Source organism: Corvus kubaryi, unplaced genomic scaffold, assembly GCF_017639235.1.
Source record: "Corvus kubaryi isolate FWS band 111438036 unplaced genomic scaffold, C.kubaryi_AGA036_p1.0 split1-37355, whole genome shotgun sequence".
Lineage (NCBI taxonomy): Eukaryota > Metazoa > Chordata > Aves > Passeriformes > Corvidae > Corvus > Corvus kubaryi.
Window position 1 is genome coordinate 1083024 of NW_024582078.1, and position 25478 is coordinate 1108501.

At 45.6% G+C, this 25478-nt stretch overlaps 1 protein-coding gene across 4 annotated transcripts; it reads right to left on the reverse strand.

The window, feature by feature from the left end:
* HIPK1 (homeodomain interacting protein kinase 1) lies at window positions 1-24544 on the reverse strand. 4 transcript variants are annotated; one of them, XM_042013348.1, is made up of 15 exons: window positions 23445-24544; window positions 17851-17974; window positions 15757-15876; window positions 14919-15005; window positions 13896-14080; window positions 13446-13608; window positions 12854-13076; window positions 11878-11999; window positions 10153-10287; window positions 7525-7664; window positions 7189-7371; window positions 6462-6677; window positions 5952-6190; window positions 5461-5597; window positions 1-4529 (listed from the first exon to the last, which is right to left on the reverse strand). In XM_042013348.1, exons 1-15 carry the CDS (start codon window positions 24518-24520, stop codon window positions 4044-4046), a joined length of 3636 nt encoding a protein of 1211 aa, XP_041869282.1. In that variant the 5' UTR covers window positions 24521-24544; the 3' UTR covers window positions 1-4043. The 4 variants fall into 4 exon arrangements, with proteins under 4 accessions (XP_041869282.1, XP_041869281.1, XP_041869284.1 ...); XM_042013347.1 differs by having other exon boundaries at window positions 7525-7667; XM_042013350.1 differs by lacking the exon at window positions 10153-10287.
* Window positions 24545-25478: the final 934 nt, after the last annotated feature.

Sequence of the window (25478 nt, forward strand, 5' to 3'; positions counted from 1 at the left end):
TAGAGTACAGAAAATTAACCCTTTTTATTGATGCATTGCAATTGTTCTACATTTTTACCATATTATGTAGAAAATACTTAAAATACAAGCTACTTTGTAAAACCAAAGACAAACATTGAATCCAAAGATAAACTATGTTTTCACAATGGACCCTTCTCCCATATAGTTAGTATTAAATTTTTAAATATCTATTTCTTTTGTTAAAATGATTTTTACATACCCCCTAAGTACATCAGCAATACAAACATAGATCAGTAATTGTCAGAAACTACCTGTATCTAGCGGCTTGTAAAAAGGAAGAGCACAACCATAAAAGAAAGTTAAATTTTACACAGTAACTAGCATATCAAATACATTTAATAAAGTAGGAATTCCATTGCAATATCAAGGATTCAAGCAGAAATACTAACATTACATATAATGTACTGCTACATGTAGTGAGATAGATATAGTTCAAGCTGAATCTGAAATCACACATTATATATAAAGTTTAGCAACAAACAACCATGTGGACATGCGGCACCATTCAGAAGTTTAAATAAAATAAAAAAAAGAAAGCAGGGCTGTGCCAATCCTGTCATTTAGAAGCAATTTAGTTTCATGTACTAAAAGAAATTGCTGAGTCAGAGGTAAATTACTGCATCCCATCAATTAGGTGCTAAGCAGGAAAGCCTCAGGAGTTGCCTCTGCAGGGGCTATCACAGCTGCAAATACAGGTCAGGTAAGAGAAAACTGATTGAACAGCTCAAGAATCACACAGACAAACCTAGCTGGGACCACGGCTATCAAATATTCCAAAGGTGAATCCCAAACTAGTTGTAAAGAAAAGGATGCCAATTCCTATCCAGAGATAGCAGATTTCTCTCCAAAAATGTGTAGTGGGCTCTGACAATTCTTGAACCCAATTTGAGGCTGGATATGCAAGGGAAGAAGGGATGTATCTCCTTAGAGCAGAACACAGTACACCTAAACTGGGCATCATATAGTGGGGCCAGACTGGGAGGCCCTGGCCCTGCTGGGGTGGGGTTTGCTGTGTATCACAGAGGAACTCTGGGGTATTGACAGCTTGTTCCAAATGGAGCACGTTTGATTTTACCTACGTCATTTCCATCTCATCCTCCTGGTTCCAACACTTCTGGGAACTCGGGCAGTGGAGGAGATGACTCCGTGCTTTGGGAATACATTTGATTGGGATTAATTGTGTTACAAGGTCTCTAAATGGACATTTTAAGCTGCTTTTTTTAGGGAGAAGTGGGCAAGTTCTCAAAATTATTAGCAGATTTTGCTAGAGGTCTTTAGGGTTTTTTTTTTCCTGTTAGTGAAGTGTTTTCCATGAAGTCCTATTTGTGAAACAGGGAGTTGGAGCTTGGTTTGCCTTTCGGTGGAAAGGCACAACTCTGTACCCAAGAGGTATCTCAAGGCAAGTACTGAACACAAGCAATGTCAAAAAAAGCAAGAAAGTGCCTACAGCAACAAACAGCATCGTTTGCAGCAACGATGTGGCACAGCAAGGTTGGTTTTCCGCACGCTCACGGAAGTGCTCCGACTACAAACACACTGAACATCAATGTGGGCTAATGCTACCGTCCAGTTCCACAGCCCTCCATCCCTCCCTCAGTCCATCCATCTCAGGCCAGTCCAGACTTCCTTCTAGCAGGAATGTGGGCTTGCAGAAATGACTTGGGCATCTCTTGCCACAGCCCGGTCAGGACCGGCCTCCTTCCCACTGGGACGGAACATAAACTGGGGTTCAAGGTTACCAAACCTCTTATTGCTGCAGTAACACGACCGCTGGAACCAGTTTATATCATCCTTTTGGACAAGATACTTTATGTGTTAGATGAGAAATAATTCCTAGTACAAGGGACCCAAGAAAACAAAGTGTAGTCCAAAACCTGCACTGATTATCCAAAGTGAGTATTTCCTCTGAACACTAACCAGGGCTACAGCTGACAGACCTTCCCAACAACTCCACATTAGCAGTAGCATTATAAAACTTTTTAATGGTATTATGTGCTTTACAGCAGGCTCTCTTTGGTATAAATATTCTATCACCAAGCTAGCAATATTTTACACGACACGTCTGCTATTCCTGTGGGGGAAGGTAACGCCACACTAAACCTAATAAAAGTGATTGCACGTATTTAATCACTTCTGCAATATTAGACTGAACATTCCAATGCATTCCCAGCACTACCTTATTCGAAATGCACTGACAGACACTAACAGTACATGTGCCATTTCAAGGGAAAGCTTCAAGGGGACATCGCTTCACTGGGAACAAGAACGGAGCTCGGATGAGAGCGGTGACAGGGAGAGGGCTCTGCACCATCCTGCTGCTCTGGCTGGGGAAAGCTGGGTGGGTGAATTGCTTCAATTCGACGGGGGCTTGCTGGTCCCTCGTAAGGCAAGCTCACTGTAAACTCTAGTCACACTACATCATCATTTAAGGCACTACAATAAGGGGACACACCAAACAACTCTTCATCACACATACCTGTGCAAAACAAATCCAAGGTATCCTTTCCTCTCGTGAAGCTCTACTCCTCTCTCAGTGCTACAGTGATGAGCTCTAACCATTGCATTATATCACATACATTCCAACATGAATCAATTCATTTTGGTTTAAATACAAAGGATACAACACTTCCATCCCCAGGAACGTTTAAGAATTAGACAAACACTAAGTACAGAGTTCAAGTATAATCACTACACATTTTGATTACAAAGACAGAACATTTGGGGTTAGCAGGAAGTTTTGCCTGTTATATTTTTCTAATCAATATGTACATATTTCATTTTCTGTAAAATATTAAAACACCACCAATACAAAACTTCTAAAATAGTTTTAAATTCAGTAATAAACTTTAAAATCTGGATTTTTTTTCCTTTTTTCTTTTTCTTTCTCTTTTTTTGTCTTGTTTATTCTCTTTTTTTTTTTTTGTTGCAATTCCTACATGCACGTACTGTTTACAAGTCTTGTTAAGAGCGCTTTAGAGTAGCTGCTGACATATCCAGGAGGATACGCTCACAGGAGTATAAAAAGCTGTACACATCAATACAGTGATGTTTCATTGTATTTCAAATTCATCTCCCTCCTAAATGAATCACGTGAGGCAAAATATTAAGAAAAACAGAACAAAGCAAAGCCCTGTGCTTCTGTGAAGGAATCCAGCTCCATTATAGGGCCAGCATCTAATAAGCCGCAGAAACCAAATTTTAGAGCAATGCTGCACTATTCACTCTCAACTGGAGATAACAACAACACCCTGACAGAGCCGCTGAGCTCTGTCACACAGTGAGATCCTGAATGCAGTTTGAACCACTTAGAAGAATTCTGCAATGAACACAACAAAAATTCAGCTGGGTTGTGGAGAATTTTCGAGAAAACAAAGCAGACTCCAGGGTTTACAGGACTCCTGAATGTATCGTGTTGCTGGTATAAGGCAGCTGCCTCTACCAGTCCTTAAACAAAGCAGAGGAGTAAACAAAACACCTTTGACAGAAACATATATGGAGATGTAATGGCTTTTGCAGAACCAGCAATTTGTTAAAGACAACGTGAATTAGAGAACAGATGTTAAAATAGTAAATCTGATTTTAAAACTGCCCCAGCAACGTAATGAGATAAACATGCACTACATTTTTAGTGGCAATGTGTATTTGTGCAAGCTGCTAAAATAGAATCTGCAAATCTTTTTAAGTTACACAAGTTAAAAAAGACATCAGGATCTGTCTTCCAAGACACTGATTTGACACCCCTTTTGATTAGCACAACAGAACAATTTTAAATAAATGTGACCATGAATTTTTTAAAAGCATCTATAAAAAGTAAGTAAAATTTTAAAACTTAATTAGTGACCCTCGTACTGGTAACAAAGCATGCTGCTCAGTTAGAGACTGAACTCACCAGAGACATTTGGGAACAACATACAACCAGATCAGGGAGAAACATGAACCAGGCAGTCATTCCCAGGCAAAGGTTCACCTGAAATCCTTCTCCAACCTCTCCGGCCCATCGCAGGACAGTGCTTTACTGGGAACTACAAGTAGGAGTACTGGTTGATCTTGGTGGGGCTCAGCGGGTATCCAGTGTAAATAGCAGATCCTCTGGAAGCACCAATATAGGACTGGGGAGCGAACTGGTGTTGGTACTGGGCGGGGGGGACGTTGGCAGACGTCAGCAGGCTGGGCCCCACGCTGACAGGGACCTGGTGCACCAGGGTGCTGGGGTGGGCAGCGTAGGTGGTGTGGCGCGACGAGCCCTGAGGGGAGAACAGGTGGGCGATGGAGGTGGTGGAGCCCAGCGTGGCCGCAGTGGTGGGGGCATAAGTGTACATGTGGGGCTGGCTGGACAGGTGGGCACTGGCCGTGGCTGCTGCCAGGTGGGGATGCACTGGGCTGCTGTGCTGGAACGTGTAGGGAGCCTGAGAAATCGTTGACGTGAGGGGGGCCACGTAAGCTTGCTGCCGGCGTGGGACAGCGTTTCCACTTCTCTCCTGGGAGGCCAGCACTGTGGTTTGCTGGTTCTGCAGGGGAAGGAGTAAATGAGGTCAGTGGTCATGCTCAGGTGAGCAAGGGGCAGCCAGAGCCCCCCGACTGACACCTCCATCCCACCTGACACACGTGCAGACCCTCCCTCGTGACGCCCTCCCGCAGATCTGAGAAGGGTGACTGCAGTTCCATGGGGACAAAGGTTACACTTGTTCTCCACAGTGGGGTCAAACTGCCACTCCTGGGGGACCACAGCTGGACAAGTGCAGCCAGGTCCTAGATCTGACCCAGCCCCAGAACTCCTCACACATCTACTCCTCTGCACCTTGGCAGGGTGGCAGCTTGGGGGGGCTGCCCCATTTTAGCACAAAAAAACCTGTCTGGTGCCCATGCCAGAAGGGAACTGCACGGGTAACGCTCCCTCTCCTCTGAGAAGCTGCTGCAATGTGACCCAGAGATCAAGAGTCCTGACACAAAATGAAGTGAAACCAAACTTTGAATTGAAATATTCAAAGACGTCGGGTGCTAACTGCTAGTGTGAAAGTCCAGTCTTAATCTCCTGGTTGGACTTCTGTGAGATCTAAAGAAAGGTAAAGAACTAAAGAATTTCTTCATACTGTGCCTCTAATTCAACAGCTGGATCTTGGTGTCACCCTCCCACCTGAGTGGCAAGAAGGACCTGCCGTAAGACAGGTGTGACAAGGAGCACAAAGAGAGACTGGACATAACCACACCTCCTTCTCCTGCTCTCTGGTACAGGAACAAATCCTTTGCCTTGAGAAACTTCCCCTGTACTCCCCACAAAGTCTGTCCTACCCTGCACGACCCCAGGACAGAATCAGCTCCAAAGAATTAGCACTTGCAGCTATTGATCCTCTTGCAACCCAGCCCTTCTTCTCCCTGCCTTACACATTTCTAAAGCAGTTCTAAAGCATCCCCAAGGCCAGCAGAGGCAGGCAGACTCACCTGGCTGAGGTTGAGGGGCTGCACGCCGTTGGTGACCACGCGGTGGGAGCGGTACCCCGTGGGTGTGATGCAGCATCCTGACGACTGCCCGCTCACTGAGGCCACTGGCTTGGTCTTACTGGTGCTGCTCAGGATGCCTGGAAGATGTCACAAGCTCAGTCCACTCCTCCCCTTCCCACGCTGGTGGTAACCAGCTCTGGGCACTGAACTGACTGTTTCTGTCACAGAGACTTTGCTTTCATTACGATTTCAAATGTGACTAAGAAACCATCAGGAATGTTTACAGATCTTTCTAAATGCAGCCAAATGTGAATGAAAGGTAAATCTATCCAGGACTATGAAAACAGACCAAGGCTTTCAGAACAGCAGCTGTGAAACCTAAAGCTGAGAAAGACCCAATGTGGAAAGTCCAAAACTGTGAGGATGAATGTGTCAGGGACAGGAGAGCACCTGAGCCTTGGCAAAGCCCCTGAGCACCCTGAGATACCCACCTGAAGCCTGGGTGGCCACAATGCAGTCATTGAGCTGCGTTTTCAGGGGCGGCACGATGATGGTCCGGGAGCTGGAGCTGTCAGCAGCGGCTCTGCTGGGCAGCTCCAGGGCCCCCCCAGTGCTCCTGAGCGAGGACAGGGGGTCTGGGGCATAGGGGCTGCTCAGGGACGAGTCAGAGTCAGGGGAGTCGTTAACAGTGACGTAGCTGATGACGTTGGATCTCTGCTTCATACCCAAACTGCAGGGAAAAAAAGACAAAATGCAAATGGAAAACATTCTAGCTTTGCCCACCAGGTTACAGATCTCCCTCTGGGATCTCACACCCTCCCTCCTTGTCAAATTAAATTCGGATTAACTACAGGCACAACGACACGGAGATGTGATGGAGAATATTTTGTCTTATGCAGCTCTTCTGAGCCTGCCCAGGGCTCACACATCGTGTTCCCCACTCTCCCTGATGCCTGAGCTGAGCCCAGCACAGCCCAGCACTGGTTAAATGAACATCCCACCTGGCAGGTTTGTATTTGCTGTCCTCTTCTTCATCAGTGTCGCTGCGGATGGTGATGACACTGACAGGGGGGCTTGGAGTGTCAGGGATCACGATGGGCTGGTGCTGCTCCTGCACGGGGACGAGCACATTGGAGGAGGAGGAGGTGGAGCGCAGGGGGCTGCTCCCAATCAGAGAGTACACTTGGGTGGGCACAGGCTCTAGAGATGAGCTGGGCCTGCAGGAAAAGCACAGCAGGATTCAGCTCCAGGTCAGAGGCTGGGACAAACAGCATTAGGAACATACAAGCAGCAGCATCTTCAAGTACATAAACAGAACCTCAGTGCAGACAATCAAACAGCAAAGTGCCACAAACACAGCCAAAGGCACTCAGGGCTGCTCTGAATGGGACTGATCCACCTGAACACTGCCAGAAACCTGCCACCCCTCGTCCTGTCACTTGCATTGCTATGGCACCAACACCCCATGAGTGTAAAACCCCTCAGTAAGGACAGCAAAGCACTTGATCAATCATGTCCCTGCACTCACTGCAATTAATATAATTTAAATCAGTGACTACAGCACGAAGGCTTTTTCCAGGACATCTTGAAATGCAATTGTAGCACAATAAAGTTACACTCTCAATGCCTCTGCGATCAGAAGACACATTTTTCTCACCATAAAGGCAACCTCCACAAACAAACTCATGGCTTTTCTAGGACTGGGAAAGGAAGCAATGGAATCCTTACTTGGCTGTGCTCGGTGCTGGCTGCTTGTTCTTCTTTGCTGGCACATTGCTGCTCTGCTGCTGCCTCACAACATGAGCAACCCCAACATTCAGAGGCTGTGCTGTGGCCAATGTCACGTGGTTGGTCAGCAGAGATGGCTGTTGCATGAGAGTGCTGTACTGATTTCCATGGGAATGTGCATTCCTGGGGCAGAGAAAACACAAGAGACCCAAATCCCATGACTACACTGCAGGAACCATGAGCTGCACCGAGCCCCTGAGGGGAAGGGAGACATTCTGGGCACGGTGATGGATGAATTCCCACTTGGCAGGGAGCTGGAGCCCCTGCAATCCCTACCTCCAGTCGGCCAACTGCTGGCTGCTGCCGATGGTCTCTGGGATCACGGCCGCCGGCTGAACAGAGTTGTGCAAAGCAACCCCTGGGAGCTGCTGCCAGGTGGAAGGGAGCAGGATCTGCTGGGTTCCCCCCGGCCAGGCCTGCTGCAAAACAACAAACACAGACACGAGGCTCACTAGGCTTCAGTTCCTGCAGGGGCAGGCAGAGATTTGTCCAAGCAATAAATGCACTGGGGTGGATTGTTAGCTTGCAGAGGTACAGCTCATCTTTGCACGTTTTCCCAAGAACAAGAAAACCAGAGGAATGAGCTTCCCCAACATTTTGCTGATCTCTTTTATCACTGCTGTCATCTGGAGAGAACAGTGTTTATATCATGCTGCACATGCAGCCAGGCATTGCACTGCCAGGCGCAGCAGCAGTGCTCAGGACTCTTTCTGAACATAAACTTACACCACTGTTCTGCTGAAAGGTCCCAAAATATTAAACCAATTTGGTCCTTTCTGCTTTTCTGCCTTGCAGGGCTCACACTGAGAGAGCTGAGATTGTGGTATTATTGTGGAAATTCACCCACCTCAATTGAAGCATTTAAGAAAAGCCACACTGAGAGATAATTTAGTTACATGAAGGCAGGTTCAATTCATTAATATTATCAATGTTCCTGTCCAAATAAATTTGACAGTGTAATATTTCCATGATTTTGATAATGTGGCTTTCTCTCTTGCAGCTTAAACTGCAAAATCTGCTGTTTTAAATTCAATGTTTCTGCAAGTAACAGATCCACTTAGTACAAATACCAGTTCCGAACAAGAAGCCTTCAAAGCAGAGAGCTGCTAAAACCTCTGCCAACATAAGCAGAATAATAATGATGATAATAATAATAACAACAACATTGAAAAAATAAAAAATAAAAAGAGAAATATGTTAAAAGTCACACCATGCGTCTTTCCAAAAGCCAACACCTGCACAAGACAAAGCAGAGAGTTTAATACAGCAAGATATAAATTCCCAATGAGAGGCAGAAATCGGGCCTTCCAAGCGACGAACTGTTTTGACAGAGGAAGGACAAAAATATGCAAAGCTGAACAAATGGCTAATGCAAACTCAGGGGAAGCAGCAAGGGAGAAGTGTCGGAAGCACTAAAGGTGAGCAAATTCACGCCAAAGGCTCCCAGAATCCAAAGAGAACTAGTCAAGTCCTCCAGAGAAACTCAGAATGCAGGCTCAGAGTCTGGAGACAGCCGGCTCTGATCTCCACTGCTGTACAGGGGAGTTGAACCTCAAGTCCACTGCACACACACAGCAGAATAGAATTTGCCTGTTGAATCAAAGCCCAAATACACTTTGGAAAACATCACTAACAACTCACTTGTGTCCCAAGCTCTGCTACAGCCACCCCTTGCTGTTTTTGGAGCCCAGATTGCGGCCTTTCAGCAATCAAAATCCAACAGGAGGAAAGAAGAAGCACCCCTGGGTCTGTTTAGCTCAGAGCTGTGACCAGGAGAACCCCACTCTCCTGCCTTCCCATCCTCAGAACCAGGGAGCAGCTCACTTGGTTCACAAGAACTCAAATGAGTGGGTTTAAATTTCAGGACAGGTATGACTTGAGCAAATTCCACTTCAGCAGAGGCCTCCCTCTCGGAAGAAAATGACATTCAAACTACCACTTTAAAGCCACAAGAAACAACATGGTTCACACAATGGAATGTGCTTTGAAGGACATGTGAGGATACCAGCACTTCAGTGCACTGCACTGTTTTCATAAGCTTCACTGATCTGATTCTGGAGTTTTACAATGACTTCTTTGTGGCACTTGCAAAGTTGTTCTGATGCAGGTGCCAGAATACAGAAGAGGACAATTTTGCAAACATACACTTCTTAAAGGTGTGTTCGTTCTCTTCCCCCATTCTTTTTTAGAATTGTTCCAAATGACCTAAAAGCTACCTATTGCCATTTTGGATACTAGAGCTCACCTTTAATTTCAACCAAGGAATAAATATCAACTGAAAGTATCTGTGAAGAACAGAATCTTTATCTGGATGAAGCAAGCTACGTGCGATTGGCTATAAATAACAAAAGGCCAGAAAATTATTGTCAATGTTCAACAGAGGTTAAGAGAAATCAACTGCTAAAGCAATACATTAAAGAATTTGCTGTCATTAGAGATTTTAGCCTGTGTTTAGTGATCTGAAACATTTCTCCATACAAAGCAGCTTTACACGTGTTGGAAAAAAAAATATGGAGCTAACTTGCCAAGTAGGTCAAATTCTGGCCATCCAGGTACCTGTAGCAGAGTCAAGCTAAAGACTGATTCCTTTGTATTCCACAATCAAAAGGCAAAGATAGGAGAGTAAGCGAAGAACAAGAACGATTACAACTCTTCTAGGGTCTATTTTAGAAGAGCTTTCAAAACTAGGCTAGCAAAGGGAATAGTCAATGGATCTGGATTCTTTACAGAGCCACACTAAACGTCAGAGTCAGACAGTGCTTCAGCAATGTTGGGGAGGAAAACAACAAGACATTAAGATGTAGCAAGAACACAGCCACAAGATGGCACATGCTTCCATGCCCTCTGCAAGTCTAAGTTAAAACAAAAACTCAGTTAGTGAACACAATCAAGGGAGGCAATTACCAGTACTGCAGCCGTCTGTTCGACCAGCGCCGGCCGGCCGGCTGCGCAGTTCAGGGTAAAGGGCACCGCATACTGCGGCGTGATGGTGGCTACTTGAGGATGAAGAGTTGCTACCATTAGTGGTGTACAGCTTCCCTGAAATGTAGATCAGGCAGTGAGTGAAACACACGAGCTGAGGCAGGTAAGTGCAGGTCAGTGCGTTGGGCAGCAGGGCCAGGCGAGGGGCACCGCGCTGGCGCTCTGCAGCGCGGGAGGGAAGGGATGCACCGACACCAACACCAACACCCAGACCCTGCAGCTCCTCCACAGGCACTTACACGGCCCTGAGGAGAGCACGAGGAGCTGGGAATCTGGGAACCACATGCCCAGTGACACAGTTCAAAAGTCAAAATGAGTTGGGGAAAAATTTGGGGACGGGACCTCTCCAATGAGACAGTTCAAAAGTCAAAATGAGCTGGGGAAAAATTTGGGGATGGGATCTCTCTGACGACACAGCTCAGAAGCCAAGGTGAGTTCAGCTACTGGCACTTTACTGGATCCCAGAGGGCAAGTGACAGCCACACTGCACTAGCCATGGCACAGACTGCACCCTGGGCAGCTCCCTGCACTTGCTGTCAGACCTTCGAATCCACACACGGAACCCTTGAGAAAAGGTAAACTATGGGATTTCATGGAATGCACAGCAGGTCTTTTGTGTCATGAAAGAGCAAAGTTATCTGTGATGAAACCACCCAGACATGTATTAGTCCCTCAAATGTCTAATTCAAATCAGATTGTTGTTGTACAATTTGCACTCTTGGATTCAGGTGGGCCTTCAAGTGGATTCTGCTTTCTGGATGCTGTGACCTGTATCCTTAATGCTAAAGAAACCAGCAATCACAGAATGCCACCAAAATATTTGGACTGAACAAACTAAAAATTACTCCTCTGCAAGAAGGTCACTAAGTGCAATATACTGCCTGGAGAGTAAAACTAACAGAGTATGTGTTAATGCCAGCAGAAATGAAAACTATGCAAATAAATAAAAAATGCACTTAATTATAAAGGCAACTACAAATTTTCAGTGAATAGAACTTGTGAATCACTGGGCACTTATTGTATATTAAAGGATTACTTTTAAGAAATCAAAATGGTTTTGATTTATGACACATTACAATATTTAAAACAGCATTTTTAGAATGATTTGTGAATTTTGGTATTGCATGTTGCTTAAACTGCAAACTGCAGAAATAGATATGTCATTGCTACACATTAATTCACACTAAGAATGTAACTAGCTGAGAAGGATTCAGAAATAATTGTGTTGATTTAAAGACGAAATTTTAGCATGAGTAATCTATGTCGTCACCTCTGTTTACTGGGATCTCACTTCTCACAGCAATGATTTCTCCTGCCACGTTTTTAAAGTGTAGGCAAAAATGACCAGCACTGCCTGTAAGGCAGTGTCCATGCCTGAAAAAATACAGCCTGTTTTTAGCAGCTGAAAAACACATAATTATTCCCATTATTAAATCAAACTCCTAAAATCAGGGAGGTACAGGACATAAAATAGCTCAGACTTGAAATATTCCAGAAAAACAAAACAAAACAAGAAAACACTGTCTTAGAAGTGACCTGCATTTAACCTTTCAGAGTGTCCTGAGAACCCCCTGTGCTCAGGCAGGTTCTCCTGCATGGTGGAATTGCAGTTGAGCCTATGGGGGGGTTTTGGAGTGGTTTTTTTACCTGTGTGAGAACTCCAGACTGGATCTGCAGTGGCTGTGCTGCAGGTGCTTGTGGCACAATTGGGACAGCATTTTCCATCCTGACTGGGAACCCAGAATGCTTTGTAGTTGCCTGAAGTCCAGCTGTGGAGGACAAGACACATCACTAAGCTGCTTTATTTTTCTTTCTTTCATTTGTTTCCAAAAATCAAATTCCTACCAGGTAAGGGCAGAGGATAGAGTCAGATTAAGGGATAGAAAAGCTTTGACAGAATCCCAGTAAAACACCAGCTGAAGTAAATACTTCTGCATCCTGGGATCCTGAAGAGCCATGACAACAGCCAGCCCTCACCAGCTCAGCTCTGGGGAGTCTGGTTTGCAGAAACCAGACACCTAATCCAAGCTGCTTGAGACAAGTTCAGAGTTCAAGCCTTACCCTGTCAGTTCCCATATCACAAATAACCCTCCAGACTAAGACAATCCAGCTATCAGCATAACTGCAGAACCCTGAGGATGAACAGAGGCACGAACAGAGCTCAGCCTGTGCTAAGATCACTGACCCACAACCTGTGACAATCTGCTGGTAGCAAAAACTTGCATCAGGGCTGTGAACTGAGGCTCGAACGCCAGATATTTCTCTTGAGATAACAAACACAGCAAGACACTGATTTTCAGGCAGGTCTGGCTCCTCTGTTCCCTGCTTTCTGTGGAATGCTGCTGTGTTCAGTTTGGGGGGAAAAACTGGTTGAGCAAGCAGCTGGAGCCTGCAACCCAGGCAGGCAAGATCCTGTCACCTGTTCCAGCACGACCTGGAAGAGGATCAAGCTGTCTGCACATGTCTGACCTGGTTCTGCACTTACATCTGATGCAAGAGCCCCGTGTGACACCCACAGAGAGCTCTTCTCAAGTCAGGGTTTTATTCAGTTTAGTGCAAATCACAACTTCTCCTGCCTTAACTGACTGAAACCACAGGATCCCACAAAGGGTTCTCCGCTTACTTTGAAAAGCAGGGGGACAAACAATGAAGGTTTGCTGGAAGGGGTCTGTCTGTGTGCAGATCTGGGTGGTTCCAGGCTGCAAGGAAACGCTCTGCTGAGCCACTCCTGCCACTGGGGCTGCAGAGGATGGGTACAGGGCAGACTGGTAGTTGAGGAGGGAGACGTCCGAGTTGGCCAGGGAAAGGGTAGCAGCAGCAGTGGAATTGGAAGCCAACACACTGGCCTAGGAAAATAAAACAAACAAAAAATTATTTATCTCTTGTAATCTTATCTCTCTTTGTTATAAAACAAACAGCAGGAACCATCAATATTAAACTAGGAGGAAAACACCTGGAAAATGTTTGAGGTAAAAGGCTTAAGACAACACAGAACAAAAAAAACATGAATTGCACCAACTTTACTTAATGTTGCTGAACCGACAGACAAATTTTCAATACATGAAGTAAACAGGCTCCTTGGCCTGAGTTTTGGAAAATTAGGCTTTGAGACAAGACCACAAATTTTGGAAAGTAGTTTAAATTTTGGCCTGAAGGCACCCAATTAGCCTACTCTGTGTCTTTGATCAGGACAAAATAGGTGAAAGATGCTATACCTGGTTGTGTACTGTGTTGAGCTGGTTGTTAAAGCTCATTGTCAGGTTTGTGCTTGTGTTAGGAGCAACGTGAGTGGTGAAAGGGCTCTTGATCTGATTCACTGTATCATACATGTTCACTCTTCTCTTGCAGATCTCCATGTTCTGAAAGCAAGATTTCACACTGGAACAGAATGACAGAAGGAAAACATCAGATTTGTAAAAACAGGACAGAGATGTGACAGATTCCCAACTTCATGCTCGTGCTTTAGGTTCAAGTTCTTTTAAACCAACAAAGAATGTCCTAAAACATGAAAAGGAAGCTTATGAACACTCCATTCCTTACACATGCAATTGCTATTTTCAGATCAGCTAGGAACTGCAGAAAACAGCACTGACAGAAAGCTGGGAAGTGGTGTTCTGTGTTTCCAGTAAATCCTGAAACAAAACAACCCATCCAAGGGAGCTTACTGGTTACTGTGGGGGAAGTCCAGCAGATGTGTCATTGTAACAAACGAATGGTTCAAAGTCTTCAGTGGAGTAATTCTCTTATCTGCATCAATTGTCAACATTTTCTTCAACAAATCAATGTATTCCCTTCGGTCAGCCTTCTCTGCCAACATGTCTGTCCCTTCTAAGTCTGTAGACATATTCACCTGGAAAATCAAATGGGAGCAGTTCACACAAACCTCAAATTAATTGCCTAACAACTCAATGATTTCACATCCCACAGAAATATTTATTAAGCATTTCTGTCTCTTAGCCAGACTCATTTCAGGTTTTACAGTGCTAACACACCACCCTCCCTTGCTCATTCTATGAGAGAAAGTCAAACTTGCACGTGGAATTTTCTTCTCAACAGGGAGTTGGTCTATTCAAAGGGATCAACCAGGCTTCATTCTCCACTCCCTGGCAAAATGCCCTCACATTTTGGGGGAATCTATAAGGGGCTGGCAAGCCAGAATGATTCCATCTTCTCTGCACAGATGTAGCCTGATGCTAACAGCTACAAAAGCGACAGAAAATTGATATTTAAAATTTAAGGCCTCATGATATTAAAACCACTCAGATATTCCTTCATTTTACCTCTAAAGAGAGAATGAAAATAAGAATTATCTGTAGTTCTTGTCAATGTTTCTGAAGACTAACAAGAGGTTTAATCCTACAAACACATTTGAAGGGGCTCAGCTCTCCTACTGCTCCACTATACTGAGAACAGGCTGGGTACACTCCTGTCTAGCACACTGAGGCCTAAGAAAACACAAAACATTTCAAACAGGTTCATAATTAACATTTTGACTGTGTTTAATCCACTGATTTCTGATGCAAATTAGCACCATGGTAAACCTACATCAGTGCTCTGAACTGTCAGTGGAAGAGGACTGACTGCTCCAGCACAGGAGCCTCATTTTTAGAGATCTCCCAAAAAATTAAAATTACTAAATTAAGTGTGAAAAACTAATGAGTTATCTGTGTCCCAAGATCCCCACACACCTGCGCCATATCATCCAAACAGTTGAATATATATTTCCGAGCTTCTTTTGATTTTATTCCTGTTTCCAACTCATGTTCTTCTGGAGTCTATAGAAGAAAACATTCATATAAATGGAGATACTGCATATTGATAAGGAAAAAGCAACAAGAAATTGCTGAGGCAAATGATCATTTGCTGCTTTCAGACACACCACAGACCAGCAGGTCAAACCCAAACAGCCCTGGGATCCCATTTCCTCAGCTGGAAAGATCATTCATTGAAAGCTGAATTAACAACAGGATGACTTCATTTCAAGGCTTCCTTAGGTAGCGCATTAGCCAAAAGAACTGTAGGTTTCTGATTTAGGAAGAGAAGAGGCTATAAATATTCAAAATCCCTCTTCCACAAAGAAGAAAGGCAAAATTCCCTTCTTTTTGCTGCTCAGCTTTCAAGGCAAATCAGGCCTAAATCCCATTCTTTCCTGTCCTCTGCCAACCCATAACCAGATGCCTGTTAAACTAACGAAACCATCACGAAATACTCTGTATTTTACTGGTTGTATTGTCAGGAGATGACAACAAGATGACACACTTCCCTGAGAATGAGCAGCCCATAATAAGCACCCATTATCTCAATGACTGAACACCCACTCTTTGCTGGTGCTATCATGCACAGCTGCTATTGTTAGAGCAGCACCAGGAGCTCTGCACAGCTCCTGCAATCACAGACCCCAAATCAGCCACGTTTCAAAGCCAATCCTCACTCACGATGTTTTCACAGCACACCAAAACTGGGTGGGAATTTCTATCAAGTCCTCAATGAACAAAAGGGAATAGGAGATGGAAGAGACAGACAAACCTTGAGCCTCCACAGTGGGTATCCCAAATTTGGATCTCTGTTAAAAAACCTGCTTGTTTTCGTTCCTGCACTGAGAAGATACTCCGCTGGAAGGCCTTGAGTTTGTGAAATATAACGAATCTAGGAAAGAAAATTACAAGAGTGAGCACTCCCAATATAAAGAATTCATAGCTAATGAGGTAATTAACAGCCAGGTTTGTTCACAGCTAATAGGAAATTACCTGTAAAGAAAGAATGCCCAGATATGTAAATCTGCAAAATGAAAGGGACCATCTCAAGTATTTATAAAGCCACTTTTGCAATCACGCAAAAATCTTGGTTTTTAAATACATTTCTCTTATTTTAAGGAAATTTGGTTTTTGCTAAAGTATATGTAAGCAGACTGTAGATTTCTAAGACAATGAGCAGTGTAAGAATTACACATTTTGAGGGAAAAATACCACTGAATTTAACACGTACATATATATAATTAAAGGCATAATTATCCAAGCAACATTGCTGTGCTTGCCTACACAGTACTCTAGGCACACAGTTTCAGAATAATGTCGTGGCAAAGCTCTCACTGACCAAGAAACCAAGACCAAATATCCTCAAACACATTTAGTATACTTATTTTTACATGTAAAAAATATGGCTCAGAAATTTGGAAGATGCACCTGAATCCTTGTGATGGTATTGATTAGACACTGGTGAAGAGAGAACAAATAAAAAGGTATGCTCAAAAGGAAAGAAAATAGCAAATTTATGAAAAACTCCACAGTATTAAGGTAACTACACCTTGATCAAACCATCAATTACGGGTCCTTTAGCATTCCTTATTTGCCAAACTCCTGCTATGCCACTGTGCCAAAACAGGGCACTGTCACAGCTTATGATTACATGAATTTATGGGCTCACTTTTCAATTAAGCCAAGGTGGATCTAAGTGTCTGCAGGTGAATATTTCTTGTATCTACACAGTAGTTCAGGTCACACTTCTGTTTTTACGAGACATAACTCTTGCTTTACAGCCAAAGGGTTTTTAAAAAAATAGCTGTAAATCCCATCCCAGTCCATGAACTCATTCCGGGAGAGGTCCTCTCACAAGTTCCACCCCAGCTTTCACTTGCTGCTGCAGAATCTCAGAAAACATGAAAGCCAAGTCATCCCCAGTCTTCAAGGGAAATTCAGACATCAAAATCAACCCCATGAAGTCACACCTCACGCAGGCCTGCAAAATCCTGTCATTAAGCAATGGAAAAAGCAGCTCCTCCCCAGCCACCTACATGAGCAGATAAGGTTCTCAGAATTACACAAAACTCAGTGCACAAGGAAACCACCAGGCCCTACCTCAGCTACTTTCTAACTCATTCTGCTCATTAAGGCACCACTGTGTTTCCTTTGGAAATTTACAGTGCTGGGAAGACACATGACAAGGAAGTTTTCAAACCTAGTAAGTTTTCATGTATTTTATCACATAAGGAAAACCATACCAAGCACTGTAACAAGATCCCACCACAAAAACCCCAGTGGAAAAGCTACTCTGAAAAAAAACCTCTCTCATAGACTTTTTGTCCTTTTATAGGCACTGACGAGGCCAGGTAATAATGCCAAGTATCCTCAGAAAGGACTAATTAGATCAAGATGCCTCTCAGAGTCTTGCCCTTGGATTCCAAAGACAGCTTGAGGTTCACACTTTGCATAAAAACTGAGGGTTGCTGTAGGTATTAACAGGGCAGGAATGACAGGCTTGCTGTGTCCCCACATGGAAAAACTGCCCTCATGGTGAAATTACAGAGGGTGTTCCACGTCAGGACACACACACCTCACTTCTGCTTTGGCAGGAAGGTGTTTCAACATTTTGGGTTTGGAAACCAGGGCTTAAATGCAAATTGGCCCCTTTTTTGGACAGGATACACTCAGCTCAAGTGAAAATACACACAACTCCGTGCTCCCTGCCCAGAGACAATGGGAATATCACAGAGAGAAAATGAGCTCAGACAACAGCAATGTGCACCAACAAAAGCTGATGCGGGACACAGGGGGTGCAGGAGGGGTTTGAACACAGAAAATTGTGGTTTCATGTGAAAATCCCACATCCCCCACGTGCTCTCACCTGATCGTACTCAGATGCTCCTGGATACAGAGGCCAGCCCAGAAACAGCTCAGCTATGACACAGCCCAGCGACCACATGTCAATGGCTTCACAGAATGGCAAACCCAGGATGATCTCAGGAGCTCTGGTAAGGGAAAAAGAAAGAAAAACCAAGGTCAAATCTTTTACTCTGAAAGCTGCATTTCTTCCTTATAAACCACTCTGCATAAAGCCCCTCCACGCTCAAGTAAACCTGTGTGAATATGAATTATTCACTTTAAAGCAGAAGTTGTTTCCTGGGGTGGCCTAATGGACCCCAACCTTTTTATCACTTATTGGATTCTTTTATTGCCACGGTGCCCCCCAGCTCCTAGGAAGCCTTTAAATGACAGTTGCATGAAGTTACTCCTCAAGTAATCAGTTTAATTACACTTGACAGCATGTGAGGTGTCCCTGAGACAGCACACAGCACCACAGAATTATCAATGCTGGGAGAGACCTTCAAGACCATCTAGCCCAGCCAATCCTAACAGAATTGGGAAGAAAAACTCTGGCAAACAGAGACTTCTCTGGGAGAAGGTCTTGAGACCGTGGGTAAGCAGCTGCAGGAGGCTGCCTGCTTCATGTGGGAAAGAAGAGCACCTGCAGAGCCAGGAAAAGGAGCTCCTCAGAGAGCTGCTGGGTTTCTATCAGCAGGTTTCATGCAGGGTTTGCTCAGAGAGTTTCGAGTTTAAAATGGATGCAGAGAGCCCAGCTGGAGGTTGTGTTTCAGGTTTCTGTGCACTCAACCACACCTAATGCAAAATGTACCTGTCTGGCCCAGCCTTCATGGGGAGGTGATAAAAAAAACTCACACTCCAAGCAGGGTTGGCTTCTCTAACAGGTTGGAATTTCAGGGCGATTTCTGTCTGGAGCTGACTCATAACACAGAAGGATGTTTTAGTACAGCTCTTCACCTACACAGAGTTCTGAAACAAACTGAGGCTGTTCTGGCAGGAGAAATTCTGGTCCTACATTTGCATAGAGCACAAAACCCCAGGTGCTGCAAACCCCAAGTGAGCGGGTGAGCTGGTGTGGGAATTTACTCTGGAAAGTACAGGAAATATGAAAGCCTTGACCTTCATCATGCATAACTAACACGAGAGCAAAGGAAGACAGAAAAGCTCTAAACTCCAGGCTATTCATTTCCTGGTCATGCCCCAGGGCTCGTGTGGCATTTCTGGTGTTACACTGTGGACACTTCAGTTGTTAAAAAAGCCTCTGAAACCAGTTCTGATCCCTCTACAGAATTCTAAAAACCAGGGCTTGCATAACGTACAGGTGTCAGTAAATTTGACACTCACCCCCCTCGACTGCTCAACCTCCCAACTGTTTGTTCATGGCAAGAAGTGACTCCCCAGTTAATCACCCTTTGTGCCTCGGTGACACAGATACACCTTTTGTTTTAGGTGTCTACACAGGTGTCTCCAAAACAAAGGCACTCAGCCCAGCTGCTCAGGCACAAGGCACCTGAGAAAGGACAAGATCAGAGAAGGACAGGTTGGACTGAGCTTGGAGCAACCTGGCATAGCGGAAGGTGTCCCTGCCCATGGCAGGGGTGGGATGAGATGACCTTTAAGCCCCCTTCCAATCCAAACTAGCCTGGGATTCTATAATAAAGATAAATTGCTGAACCAGCTGACTGTTGCAGTGAGGTTGCATTTATTCTCTATTATCCAGATTCTGTTATGTCTGAGCCCCAAAAACCAGAGCCACGATACACCTTCAGTAATCAGAATAACAGATTACTCAAGCTAAGACATAATGACACTCTCTACTCAACACTGATCTCTTTCTACCTTCTCATTTGGCTGTTCCTGGCAGTTGTTGACTTTGAAAACGTTTCTCACATGTGAAAATATAAAATGATTATGCAAACACGAGCAGAAGCTGATATTTGAATGCTCAGTGTCCCACTAAACATTTATATTTTAAGGAAATATGCTAGAATAGATACAGGCTAAGAGGTGCAAACCAAAGGAATCTCTTTCCTCACAAGCAGAAAAAATACAATTCATACAATCACACAGGATTTTCAGAGCCCCCCTTGCCGTTATTCTATGAGACATCATCAACAAACTGTACTGCCCCTCTTGACTGTCCCGATGCAGGAATTTCCAATTCAGAAAGGACCCAGACCTGTCATATAAGGAATGCTGCATGCATTTGGACTGGCAAACAAACTAAAATATAGACAGCTTGTGGAATATGCAGAGCATGCTAATCCTTCAAAAGTGTGTTAAAAAAACCCCACCAATTCTAATGGAAACAGAGATTTGTGGCAGTTTGTTGGTCTTTAACTCCACCATGGAATAGACTTATGTATTCCTAAATCTCAGTACCATCATGATAGCACGTTGAAGTCTTGTATTTTATTCCCCGCAACTAAGTAAATGAACTTCTCATGAGCCACCTGATTTCATTCTGATTGCAGGACAGGGCTGGGAAATCACAATTTGTCTCATCTCCTTTTACACCACTGCAATTAGCAGCCTTATGAGATGTGAGCTGAACCAGGACAGCAGGCAGAGGTCACTTCCATAGCTGCTCTGTCGGAGATTAAAGTGATTTTACCATCTTAAGCTCTTTGAAATAAAATCAACAACACTCTTTGCACAGATGCTTGCCAAGCACTGCCTCCCAAAGCTGACAAATACACTCAGGCACTCTCAGAAAAGAAAGGATTCACAGCAGCCACAGAAAACTCCAAGACTCCCTCCCAGCATTTCCAAACACCCCATGTTTACACCTGTGCCTTGGGAGGCTGGGAACACAAAGCCTGTGCAAGTGCAGCAATGCAGGGAACAGCAGGGCCACCACAGAGCTGGATTAGCAGAGTTAGACTTGGCAGCAGGCACTGCTGCTCCCCAGGCCAGGATGGCTGGGACAGAAGTAGGTCATGGAGCCCAAAGCAGAGGTGAGAGAAATGGATACTCCTGAACTCTGCAGCTCCCCCAACGCTCAGGGCCACCTTCTCATGGCCCAAATTGTCCAGTCCTACAGTCTGTGCTCTACACTGGCCCACAGGCAGCACCAGGAGGCAGGGAGCTGAGAAAAACCCCCAGGATGGCTGTACTCACATATAACAGGACATGAGTTAACCCCACTCTGTGGGGAGATCAGTATTCCAGGGATTTTTTTATTTCTGCAAGCTGTTTCCTTCCATTCATCCTCCCCAAGAACAAAAGCAACCTCACCTGAGGAATTCCTGCAAAAACATCCCAGAACTGCCACAGAAACTGTTCACTGCAAAGAGCTGACCTACTCCTACTCCATGCTGAGCTTCAGAGCCAAAGAATTCTTCACAGGCACTTCTACTCACTCTTTGAAGTGTGAGCAGTAGAACTGCCCCTCCTGAGTGGGGCCATGCAGCAGAGGCAGCAGCAGCAGTGTCTGTGGAAAAGGGATCCTGCCTCAGCCCTAACACACCTGTCCTGACAAACCCAGTGTGACATCCCAACGGGACAATGCTGCTGGAGCTGCACACAGAGCAAGGTGTCCACTGCCAGCAGGACAGCCAGACCCTGAGCGAGCAGGGCTGCTGGACAGGATGACCTCCAGCAGCACAGACAGTAATTAATAAAAGAAGATTTTTTTTTCCTCAAGGATACATAAATCAGAAAATCCATCTTACAGCACCCGAGTGTGGCTGGTTTTCAATCCCTGTTACTGACACTAACCTCTACAGCAGACAGAGGTTAGTGTCAGTAACAGGGATTGAAAGCCAAAAAGTGAGCACAGAGAAGTTTATTTTTTATAGCTGACAGAGAACCCTATGAAGACTTGGTCTACACTGCTTCATTAAACACAGCATTGAAGAAATTTCCAACTTGGAACTCATCTGAACACTAATTTAATGTGAATATGGGTAAAGCAATCCAGTTCTCCCACAACAAGCTGGTTTCTGTGCCATCTCCATAAATTCCTAGAGTATGGATTTTAGTAATCATCACCATTAGACTAATTACATATCACTAAATACTAGATTTCCACATCACAGCATTCTTCACTTCAGTCAAGCAGACAGTCCAACGCCACCTAATCCCAGGTTATTTGCCTTTCTGGCAGAGTCAGTCACCCCAGGGAGCTGGAAGGGGCTGGGAGTCCAGTGCCCCACACACAGACGGAGCAGAAATTTCCCTCCCTGCAGCCCCTGGAAGATACTTATCACCCCTCACTGCTTTTCCTCAGCTAAATCTGCTTTCTGAGATACCAGAAACTGGAGAGCACCATGGGCCTCCACAAATTGCTTTGCTGACACGTGTGGCAAGTCAGATAGAGCAGAATCTTGACCAGTGGTCACCTCTTTCCATGCAACAACAACAAAATTGATGATGTATTTTAGAGAGTGAGCATTTTTACAGAGCTGTGGGGCACAGGGGACAACTGTACTACAAAAAAACCATAACAATCAATAGTTTAGAATTGGAAAGATTGGTGCCAACAAGCTGAGCAAAGATCATGAGCAACGGATTAAGTGAAGTCTGTATCACATGAAAGGAATGTCATGGAAAGCTGGTACTGGGTGTTAGAGTTAAAAAGAAAAACAACACAAAAACAAAGGGAGCAACAACACAGGGAGCATGAGGGATGAACAGAGCAAACCTACAATAAGCCAGGCTTTAAACTGAAGTGAGGAGCCAGGGAAGACATCAAACAGAGCAGAGACACAGGGTGGGGTGGAGCGTCTCAGTCCTGTCTGGTCCCAGCTGGAAGGACTAGATACTAGCTCTGAGTTTTGCGTCAAGTGAGCTCCCATTCCACCCAAAGCAACCCTGACAATACAGCACAGACTCTTCACGGCCCTTTGAAGTCAGAAGTTCTTCTTGCATCCATTTATTGAAGTCTGCTGCTACTTAAATTCAAATACACCCTTAACAGAGCCAAGCTGGAGGAATAATTGAAAGAAACAGCACAGCTTGCTTTATGCACAGTTTCTGAGTTTCAACGTTTCTGCCCATAGTTTATTTTTAATTCTTAGGCAGGAGTAGGGTAGAAGACATCTCTACATATTGCTAAGGGAAGCAGAGATCTATCTCATCACTGCTCTAAGGGAGCTGCAGGTCTCATGAAAGCATGACTTAGCCAGGGTTGACACAGGAAGTCATGTGCTCCTGAAGGGAGTTCAGACAAAGATGAAGAATCAGAAGAAACAAAAGCAAATAGAAATTGGCATCCCTTTGACTCCTCTCCCTTCTAAATGTCCACGGTTAATGGACTAGTTTCAGATCATGGCAAACAACCCAAAATCCACTACTTAACACTACCATACTGCTTCTCCAGTTTACCACTTCATACAGCGTCACAAGCCAGTGGACAGGGTAAAACCAACTTAGTGCACTCATCTGGGGGAAAAGGAAGGTGCTGGGCTGCAGATTAGGCCACCCTTGCAACGCAGACATTCTATTTATTTACATCCAACTTTTAGAAGAAATCTCCAGGAAACATGCAGAGCTGATCACTTCCTGCTGCCCCTCAGCTGGGGTTAGACAGAAGAGCTCAGTGTCTGCAGAAGGAACCCCCAGCCCCCAGCAGGATCAGCCTGACCTGGTTCAGTGAGCAAGGTCAGTGCTTACCTGTAATACCGTGACTGCAGGTACGTGGAGCACACGGCCTTGGACACGTGGCTGGCTGACCCAAAGTCTATCACCTTCACTCTGTAGGGCTGGCGTGCAGGATCCACCAACATGATGTTCTCTGGCTTCAAATCAGCGTGGATCAGACCCAAGCTCTTCAGCTTCATCAAGGCAGTAGCCACTTGCTGCAGGATGGGCCGGATGTATTTCAGGGGCAACGGACTGAACTTGTTTTGCTTTAAGAAATCATATAAGTTCTGTTCCAGCATCTCAAAGACAAGGCATGTATGATTCTTGTGTTGAAAGCACTCGTAGGAGCGGACGAAGTTGTACTCATCGGCATTCTCACTGCTCAGGCGAGACAGGATGCTCACCTCGATCTGGCCCTGCCGGGCGTAGGAAGGGTGGTTCTTCAGGATTTTGATGGCTACAATCTCCTTCGTGCTACGTTTCCAACATTTCGCCACCTGCCCGAACGTCCCTCGTCCCAGGAATTCCAAGACCTCATAGCTGTTGGTCATAGAGCACAGGATCTCATGCTGGACCAGCTGATAATCCCCCTCCCCGCTGGAGCTGCTGCTTTTCGTGGTGACCGTGGTGGTCGTGGCCGCAGCACCCACCGCAGGTCTGTTTTGCAGCATGAGAGGTGGATGTTCCTCAATGATCTGCACACTACCGTTGCTGTCAACCTCTTCACTTTTCCTTTTTAATCCACATTTTTGGTATGGTTCCAGCAAAGAAACGTTGCTCCTGTGGGTGAGGGTCTGGCTGCTCTGGAAGGACGCTGTGGCGCTGCTGCCGGTGCTGTCAGCCGCGGTGACCACGATGTGCTCGACGGAGGGAGCGGGGAGAAGGAGGTTCTGGTCGTAGGCAGGGATGCTGAAATTGGCTACCTGATGAGAGGAGCTGGCTTGCCCTTGAGCTGCTGGGAGGTTTTTGCTGTGGGTATAATACTTGTCACTACTGCTCTGTCCTGAAACATCCCAGACAGACGGCTCCACTTTCAGTTTCTTGGCACTGCAGAAGGCACTCGAGGATACTGACGGAGGGGAGAACACCTGCAGCTGTGAGGCCATACCTGGAAAGGGAGAGGAGAACTCATTAGGGGCAGCAGATTGCGATGGACAAGATCCTCTATCCGCACAAAAACCAGAAAGACAAGTGTTTTTCTGAGCACCATATGTTGCCCACCACTGAGGAAGGGAACCTCTGGAACTGCTGCTCCTAAGCGCATCACCGAGTGAGACTGTGCAGTGGGATTACTGCATTTGAGAAACACACAGCTCTTTATCCAGCTCTCTAAGGGCTAAAGGAATTCCAGGACACGACAGGAATCACAGAATCAATTCGGTTGGAAAAGACCTCTGAGATCATCGAGTCCAACCTTGTGACCAAACACCTCCCCTCACCCAGACCAGAGCACTCAGTGCCATGTCCAGTTGCTCAAACACCTTCAGCGACGGTGACTCCACCACCTCCCTGGGCAGCCCGTTCCAGTGTCTAACCAGTGAAGAAATTCCTCCTATTGTCAAACCTAAACCTCCCCTGGTGCAACTTAACGCTGTGTGCTCTTGTCCCGTCGTTCGTTACCCGGGAGAGGCGCCCGACCTCCACCTGGCTACACCCTCCTTTCAGGGAGTTGCAGAGAGTGATAAGGTCGCTCCCGAGCCGTCTTTTCTCCACGCTAAAAAAAACCCCCAGTACTGAAGAAAACAATACTGAGGATCGGGAGAGCGCAGGAAGTGGGAAGACCCTGCGAGAATTACGATCCCGTCCCCAAGCCTGTTTCCCAGGCACTGTAAAAACAGAGTCGGTGGGAAACCCAAGCCCGACAGGCCCAACCTCCCCCAGGGACAGCGCCCGCCGCGCGGCCCGGAACGCCGGGACCGGAGCCCGCCGGGCCGGGCCGTTACCGGGGCTCGGGCCCGGCCCCGCCGCCGCCCCGGGCCCTCCCCGGCCCAGCCCGCTCCGATCACGGAGTCCAACCCCGCGCGGCGGGCGCTGTCCCTGGGGGAGGTTGGGCCTGTCGGGCTT

Coding starts and splice junctions, on each gene's coding strand:
- HIPK1 (XM_042013347.1), bottom strand. CDS start 24,520: ATGGCCTCACAGCTGCAGGTGTTCTCCCCTCCGTCAGTATCCTCGAGT. Junction 12,000..12,853: donor TTGTCCCCCTGCTTTTCAAA/GTAAGCGGAGAA, acceptor TGTCCTCCACAG/CTGGACTTCAGGCAACTACA. Junction 6,678..7,188: donor CCAGCACCGAGCACAGCCAA/GTAAGGATTCCA, acceptor CTTTTCCTGCAG/GCCCAGCTCATCTCTAGAGC.